Source organism: Kogia breviceps, chromosome 1, assembly GCF_026419965.1.
Source record: "Kogia breviceps isolate mKogBre1 chromosome 1, mKogBre1 haplotype 1, whole genome shotgun sequence".
Taxonomy (NCBI): domain Eukaryota; kingdom Metazoa; phylum Chordata; class Mammalia; order Artiodactyla; family Physeteridae; genus Kogia; species Kogia breviceps.
Window position 1 is genome coordinate 88,669,672 of NC_081310.1, and position 8,942 is coordinate 88,678,613.

At 36.7% G+C, this 8,942-nt stretch overlaps 1 protein-coding gene across 1 annotated transcript; it reads left to right on the plus strand.

Moving 5' to 3' along the window:
- Positions 1 to 7,627: 7,627 nt before the first annotated feature.
- Positions 7,628 to 8,655, plus strand: OR6K6 (olfactory receptor family 6 subfamily K member 6). Its single transcript, XM_059067844.1, is given in 2 exon segments — positions 7,628 to 7,877; positions 7,879 to 8,655. Coding segments are annotated over 2 exon segments (960 nt in total). The 5' UTR covers positions 7,628 to 7,694.
- The last annotated feature ends 287 nt before the right edge of the window (positions 8,656 to 8,942 follow it).

The window sequence follows — 8,942 nt, forward strand, 5'->3', positions numbered from 1 at the left end:
TAATTCCACATTTGCCAATGATCCTCTAACCACAAAATTTTTTTGCCATTTTTTCAGTTTTCATTTTCCCTGACAATATTCACTCAGCAAATATATCTAAAGCGGTTTCAAGACATTAAAAACAGGGAATAATGATAATAATAAAGCTAGATCATTTCCAAATTTCACCCATTGATCATTTATTTGTTCTTGTAATTCTCTTTCTTGATTTTCATGATACAGTCATGCCCTTGTTCTCTGTTAGTTCCCTGAACACTTTGGAAGAAGATCGTAAAATAGACTTAGGTTCAAATTCTGACTCTGTTACCTACTTAGCTACATGACAATGAGGGATGATACATAACTCATTTCAACTTTAGTTTCCTCACCTTTAAAGTGGTTGAGAATAATGCCTAATTTACAAGAATACTGAAAAGATTAAATGAGATGAAATACATAAAAGCCTTAACATATTTTTGACACATACTTAGTAAATACTATATATTATTATTTTTTTATTTTTATTTTTGAAAGAAAATGTTGTCTTTATTGAAATTTAAAACTTCTGCTCTGTGAAAGACACTCTTAAGAGAATCAAATCACAGACAGGGAGAAAATATTTGCAAAATACATATCTGTTAAAGGACCTGTTTCCAAATTCCTCCACCCACCAATTATATTCTTTTTCTCTCCTGTCATTCCCTACACTTTTTTTCTAGTACCTGGTGCATCCTCATAGTTCATTTATAATCTCTACTTAAATAACACTTATATCTGTGTCCATAGGCTTGTCATCTCTTCTGAAGTTCAGTTCTTCATCCTTTATGGCAATCAGAAATTTCTACTTAGAAGTTCTTTCACATCTCAGAATAACATATCTATAACTCATCTTATAATCACCCCACTCCCTTACTAGCTTTTGCTTTGGCTGTTGCTTTATCTGTCCTTAATGGTGCCTGAAAACTAACTCAAACTTAAAATCTGTCTCTTTAATGGTCATCTTTCAGTTGTCAAATCCTATTGATTATTTATATATATTCTTATCTTTTTATCTTCATTATTACTGTCTTATTTAGCCCATTACCTCAGATTATTGCAGAAGAGTCTGATGTCTGAATGGTGGTGAATAAATGCTAGTTAAATGAATTAATGATATTTCCTACCTCCATAATTTCTCTGCATTCTACACATTGTCAAGGTGCAATTTTGTTCATTAATGTCCACTCAAAAAATTACCTAATGACTTCATATTTCTTGTAAAATATATTTTAAAAATCCCAAATCTAGGCATTCAAAGACTTCCAAAATCCACCTAACCTGACCCTCCAATGCTGTTTCTCCACTAATTCACTCTACAAGCCCTCTATTTCAAATCAAATATATTTAATATCCTACAAACATAGTTCTTGTATTTTCACTTCTAGACCTTAGCTTATCCTCTTCATTAAGCATATGTTAACTGAGTCCCATGTAAGTCCCTGGGCTGTACACTAGAAGTTCAAATATGAATAAATAATTATAGATAATCATCAAATTTAGACATATAGCTAGATAATTTCAACAACATATGTATACACTAGATGCTTTAGTAACACAAAAAAAGACCCCCAAACCAGCCTGGGGATAAAGAAAGACTTCCTTGAGGAGGGGGATAATGTGCTGAATCTTGAAAAGTTGGTAAGAATTACAGAGGTGAAATGTGTGCACATGTTTTGGGTAGGGAGAGGAAAGGCAGGGTTGAAATTTCAGGAAGAGGGAAGAACAGGAAGAAAACCAAAGCACAATGGATCAACATAGCATTGTGAGAGTATAGATACAGTTTGGTTTCTGGGACTTACAGTGTAAGGCAGGGAATAGAGTGGGAAATGGGGCTATAGAGATGTGTGAGCAAAAGCTCAGGAGTTCCCTTTATTTTCCCTGTCTTCCTTTTTCTTAGATAAACCAAGTCCTATTAAATGATACTGCAAGTTAAGTGAAAAATCATGATAGGGAATATATGGGAATAATTAGGAGAGTTGTAATTGAAGGGAAAAGTTAATGTTTAGCTAGATTTGAGCTCAGAGGCTCAAGGTTCAATTTCTTCCCTGCCTTGTATTGCCTATGTGAACTGGAGCAAGCCTTTAGCTGCTATGAATTGTTCCATCTGCAAAATGGGGAATAACTCTTGTCTTGGCTTCCTCATACAAATAACTGTTTATTTTTAATTGTGGTAAAAAAGCATGTAACATAAAATTTACCATAGTAAACATTTTTAAGCACACAGATAGATTTTTTAAAAGAATTAAATGAGACGTGTATTTAAAACTTCAAAAATATATTATTACTATTATTATCTCAGCAGAAGAAATGAAAAACGTAGTGAAAAATGAGTGAAAAGCTGAGAAAAGAATAGCGTTTACTGATGGTCTATTCCAGAGAAGCATGATCCTGAGTGAAGTCTATTTTGACTTCCATAGCTATTCTGGGCCCCAGAGCCCAGATCTATGCTCCGTTATGAGAGATAAGGTTATTTAGCCACAGGAAAGATTTTGAGTCCTGACCCTGAGGAATGCCTAATTCCTATGTGACACTTTTCCCCTAACGTGTCCCTTAGAGGGGAGAATGAGATGCACCACATTTTTTAGATCCTGCGTTATTTTAAGAGAAACTCCCAGGAAAGACAACCTTTGCATTCTAGATATTCCCTAAAGAGCATTCAAAAACATCTATATCCTTACTGACAAACTAACAGAGGGGGCAGGTTGTTGCAGAGATTCTGTGGTCAAGATTCTCAGGCAAGGTACATGCTAAAGACTATTAAAAGGACATTATACAGTTAAGACGGCTAACTTGCCTTTTACTCCTATTGTGCCTGCCCAATAATTTCCCTATATCCTTAGATCTTCTGTACCCAAATTGTCCTGGCCTTTCAGGGTAAAATTTTTTCAATATATGGAGTAAAACTTCATGTTTTTAGAACTTCATCACGTAAGTAAAGAAATTAGAATAATGATATAGGAAATCTAGAAGTGATATTAGGAAGAATATGTTGAGCTAACAGCTAAAGATACTGACAATATCTAAGGTCTTTCCAACACTAAAATGTTGAAGTTCAAAGAATTCTGGGTTCCTAGGGACTTTCAGAGAAATTTACTGCTTTTTCCAGGATTAAAATCTAATGCAAGCTTCTTTTTACTCTACAAGGAATATTTGTAGGCTGAGCTCCTTGGGCACTGATGATTATCTGTCATTCTAGGATTTTTTAAAATGTATTTTATGTGTCTCAGGAGCAAAAATGTTTTGTTCAACTTTATATAGCCCCTGAACCTATGGCAGTGATTGACACATAACAGAGGATCAATAAATAATTATGTTAATTGAATAAATGTATCAATAACAATGCAAACTTACTACTGAGAAAAGCCTCACTCAAAGCAACAAAGTAGTCACTCTATTTGCCTTTTATGAGCCACTTAACTCTGAACTTACTTTTTCATAGCCCCACGGTCTTTTCTTGTTTTACCCATCTGTGCTCTCCATAATGACTACTCAGCATGGCCATTCTCTGGTACTTTAGGCTGAGAAAAGATAACACAGAAAAGACAGAGAAGTGGCTACTTCCATCAGAGAACACTCAGAACTCTCACATCTTTCCCCATGCAGGACCTCTGCCCTCTGCTTGACTGGTACCTGTTTCTTTCTAAAGTCTGTCTCTCCTACCTTCCTTTCTCAAGGCTTGAGGCATAAGGCAAGAGGCATCCTCTAAAAGTTAATTTTCTTAGTCTTCAATGAATTTATTTTAATCTGTGTATGACCTGAAAATAAAAAAAACACATTAGCTCTCTCATCTCACACCCACTACAGTCTTAAATATATAGTGGTACTCAGAGTAAGAAACAGAATGAATGATGAATCCTGATCTAAATTTCCCAGTGGGGTATGAATAATAGTAGTGGCTTCTAAGACCTACAAACCGGCTTCCAGTTATTGCTTTGGATCCTAGCTATGTGAATTTGGGCAAGTTATTTTTCCCCTCTGGTTCTCAATTTCTCTACCTGTAAAAAAATAATAATCATCTCTCTACCATAAGTAGAAATAAATAAGATAAAATATGTAAGGTGCCTAATATCGTGACCACCACATGGGAACTCTTCAATAACACTGTTTTGTTTATCCTTTATGATTCCCTCTGAGGAGATTTTTGTCTACTTGAGGGAGATAATGCTGATATTCAGATATTTAAAATGCAAAAAAAAAAAAAAAACAAAAACTGTTAGGCAAGATGAAAGAGGAAAATATACTTAAAAAAAAAAAAAAACCTTGCAAGTCATATATTTGATATTACATAGTTCATATTATTATTAGTCATACATAGCACATTAAGTCAAATCAATTCTAGTCAACATGCTTATCATATCCAATAGATCATGAGATTAATCAGCAAGCCACATGAAACCATCAACCCGCTTGGCATGTGTCCCTCTTGTCGCTCAGGAACCATAAATTTTGGGAGTTTCTATTAATGAGTTTTATCAGACATCTGGTTCTTACTTCAGGACCACCTCACCTAAAATCACCCACTCTTTCCCTTTAAATAAGACATCCTGATGGACTAGTGACTACTCAGCCCATGCTCACACATAACTGTGGTTTCATGCATTTGGTATTTTTTAATTTTTAAAGGGATGCTGTGACTCAGCTATGGCCATATGAGGCCTTGACACAGCCAAATAAATTGTAGCTGGACTTTAATTGAATATTATTTACCAACATCATCAACAATAAGTTGCTATTCGGTCAATGGTTACAGGACATAAGGGAACTGCAGACACACACGCACATACATACATGTACATGCATATGCATGTGTGTACACATACACATATACATACTTATATAAGTAGGCATACATGCATATGCATTAAACAGGTAAATGACCTGTTTAACAAACCCCTGTTACCCCCAATAAACCCCATGCTCTACATGCCTGTAAGGCCCTGCCAAACCCTCCAAACAAGGCCAAACATACAAATACATAGAATTTAGCTATCTACCCAATAAACATGAACAACTTAATGCTCAAAATTAGATAGACCTAGAGGATAAACCCTAATTGTACCAATAAACTACTTAGATATTTACCATTTATATAGATAGACATCTCCCTAGATCTATCAAGAATTTTTTATCAAAATTTTAACACTAAATCTAACATAAACCACATAAAACAACTATATACATGTTACTTCACTGTGTAAAAACAGCTTGTTAGCGTAGCTTAAATCTAAAGCAAGGCACTGAAAATGCCTAGATGAATTTACCAACTCCATAAATACATAAGTTTGGTCCCAACCTTTCTATTAGTTGTTTTTGTTTGTTTGTTTATTGGGGTATAGTTGTTTTACTATGTTGTGTTAGCTTCTACGGTACAGCGAAGTGGAGTTCCCTGTGCTATACAGCAAGTTCTCATTAGTTATCTATTTTATACATAGTAGTGTATATATGTCAATCCTAATCTCCCAATACATCCCACCTCCCCTTCCCTTGGTGTCCATAGGTTTGTTCTCTACATCTGTGTCTCTATTTCTGCCTTGCAAACCAGTTCATCTATACCATTTTTCTAGATTCCATATATATGCGTTACTATACAATATTTGTTTTTCTCTTTCTGACTTAGCTCACTCTGTATGACAGTCTCTAGGTCCATCCATGTCGCTACAAATGACACAATTTCATTCCTTTTTATCGCTGAGTAATATTCCACTGTATATATGTACAACATCTTCTTTATCCATTCATCTGTCAATGGACATTTAGGTTGCTTCTATGACCTGGCTATTGTAAATAGTGCTGTAATGAACATTGGGGTGCATGTGTCTTCTTGAATTATGGTTTTCTCTGAGTGTATGCCCAGTATATTGCTGGGTCATATGGTAACTCTATGAGAGGGTTTACTTCTGGCAGTGAGGATCAATAACTCTTCTATGATAATGGGGACATTTACTGGACATTGGCAACTTGGATTCCAATAGGAAGAGGTCAAGAAAATAGAAAGAAGAAATTACATAAAAATAAAAATGCAGGAAATTTGTCCTATATGGCAGAGCTGATGGGTATGTAGAAAAATATTTGGTATAACAATTTGACTGGCAAATAGAGAAAGACAAATATCATATGATATCACTTATATGTGGAATCTAAAAAAATGGTACAAATGAACTTATTTACAAAACAGAAATAGAGTCACAGATGTAGAAAACAAATTTGTGGTTACCAAGGCGGGGAGGGATAAACTGGGAGATTGGAATTGACATGTACACACTACTATATATAAAATAGATAACTAGTAAGGACCTACTGTATAGCACAGGTAACTCTATTCATACTCTGTAATGGCCTATATGGGAAAAGAGTCTAAAAAAAGAGTGGATATAGGTATATATATAGCTGATTCACTTTGCTGTATATCTGAAACTAGCACAACATTGTAAATCAAATATACTCCAAGAAAAAATTTTTTAAAATTAAAAAAAAATAAATTGAAATCTATAAAAGGTAAAAGGAAAAAGAAAAATTGACAGGAACCTGATGAGAAAAGGCAATAAATATCAGGCTAAGATCTTTGGGTTTTATCCTTGAATGTTTTTGGTAAGACAAGGGACAGTAAAAGCCATGCTTAGAAATGTTCATCTGTAGAATGACTTGATGGAGGTAAGAAGACCAGTGAAAAAGACGTTAAAATAGTCAAGGTAAGAGATAAACGTACTGTTATCACTGAGTTTAATTAGCCTTGCAAAAAATTTAGTTGTCCTTTCTCCCCAACAGCTAGATGCCGGCCTGATTTCTTTTGCAGCTGATTTTTGTGACACTTTCTTCCCAAGATTGTTGTAGTTATTAGAGAAGGTTTTTTTGTTTGTTTTGTTTTGTTTTAAATTCAGGATGATTTCCCCCCTTTGGCTCTTATATGTGGCCTTTCTAGGAGGGATGGGATGTGTAAGGGTGAAGTTACATGTTTGCTCAAAATTCAGTGGCCACTACTCAGGTACAAGGTGGTTCTGGAGAGACTCTTGGCCTGAGCAATTATCAATATCAACAACTGAGAGAGGAAAGGGAAGGGACTTACAGAGAAAGCAGAGGAGAGGAGGGATAGTCCTGATATCTGGGTACTTACTATCTAGACGGAAAATAGACTTGTTACTATGAAACCAACAGAAAAGAGGCAGAGAGATAAAGCTGAATACTTTAGCCAGACTAAGATTAGATATCAGAGCTAGGAAAGATGGGAGAGCAACATGAAGACTTATTGACAGAAAGGTTGCTGGTAGTATTTTCTATTCTTAATTGCTTTTCTAAAGAACAGGAGTTGAGAATAGTTAGAAAGAAAGGAATGTGTTTTAAAACTAAACGCAGAGGGGTAGAGAGTGGGGAGAAAAACTCAGAACTTAAAGTGGCTGAACCTCCAGAAAATATTTCCAGAAGATTAAATTTGTGTGCTGCTTTGTGTTTTCTTTGTATCATTTGAAGATGTTTACAAAAAGATTCATTTAGGGGTCCAAAAGCAAATATTTCGGATGTTTCTGGCATAGAGGTGCAGCTGAGAGATATTTCTAACTGGCCTGTGTAGGGCCTCAGTGTCAGCTTAAGTAACTGATTACAGAAAGGAGTGAAGCAATTTTCAATGGATAATCTCCATCCCAATTCCAGGAATTTCTTTGTCTTCTTTCTTACTTTCCCAGATGACACAGCTGATGACCAGTGGGAATCAGAAGAGGGTGACTGTGTTCCTCTTCTCTGTGTTCCCACACTTGCATGAAGGTGCCCTCTTACTCTTTATTCCCTTGTTTCTCATCTATGGATTGATCATAACAGGAAACCTAATGATATTCATTGTCATCCAGCTGGACATGGTCTTGAACACCTTCCATGTATTTCTTCATCAGTGTCCGCTCTTTCCTGGAGATCTGGTATACCATGATCACCATCCCCAAGATGCTGTCCTGCTTAGTCAGTGAGCAGAAAACCACCTATCTTGCTGGTTGCCTCATGCAGATATACTTCTTCTATTCACTTGGTATCACAGAAGGCTGTGTTCTGACAGCAATGGCCATTGACAGGTACATAGCTATCTGCAATCCTCTCCATTACCCAACCATCATGACTCCCAAACTTTGTATCCATCTGACAGCTGGATCCTGTCTCTGTGGCTTCCTCCTTGTGCTTCCTGAGATTGCATGGATTGCCACCCTGCCTTTCTGTGACTCCAATCAGACCCAGCAGATCTTCTGTGACCCCACACCTGTGCTGAGCTTGGCCTGCACAGATACATCCCTGGTGGTCATTGTGGATGCCATCCGTGCAGTGGAGATCCTGGCCTCCTTCCTGGTTATCTCCCTATCCCACAACCAGATCATTGTGGTGATTCTGGGGATGCCCTCTGCTGAAGGCTGTCACAAAGCCTTTTCTACCTGTGCTGCCCACCTTGCTGTATTCTTGTTGTTTTTTGGCAGTGTGGCTGTCATGTACTTGCGATTCTCAGCCACCTACTCAGTGTTATGGGACACAATAATTGCAGTCCCTTTTGTTATCCTTGCTCCCTTCCTCAACCCCATTTTCTATAGCCTGAGGAATAAAGATATGAAAGATGCAATTGGGAGGCTTTTCTGCTACCAGAAGAGGGCTGGTGTGGTTGGGAGCTAGATTGAGATCTTAGAGAGTCTGAAAACACTCCTGAGAAGTTCAGCATTGCGCTGTTCCTTGTCTTGTTCATGATTATGCTTCTCTTTCTATTGTCACAGCTACCTGTTCTATTATTATAAGCAAGAATGAAAAACTGCTGTGTCCAAGTCATTGGTAGCAATCATATAGCATGTTTACATCGACGCCCTTAACGTGGTTGTGGTAGCTGAAAACAGTATATGTGGGTTTTCCTGCTTTATAGTGCAGGCTAGCTTCTTCCTTACACTCTATCAGCTAGACTCCTGCCC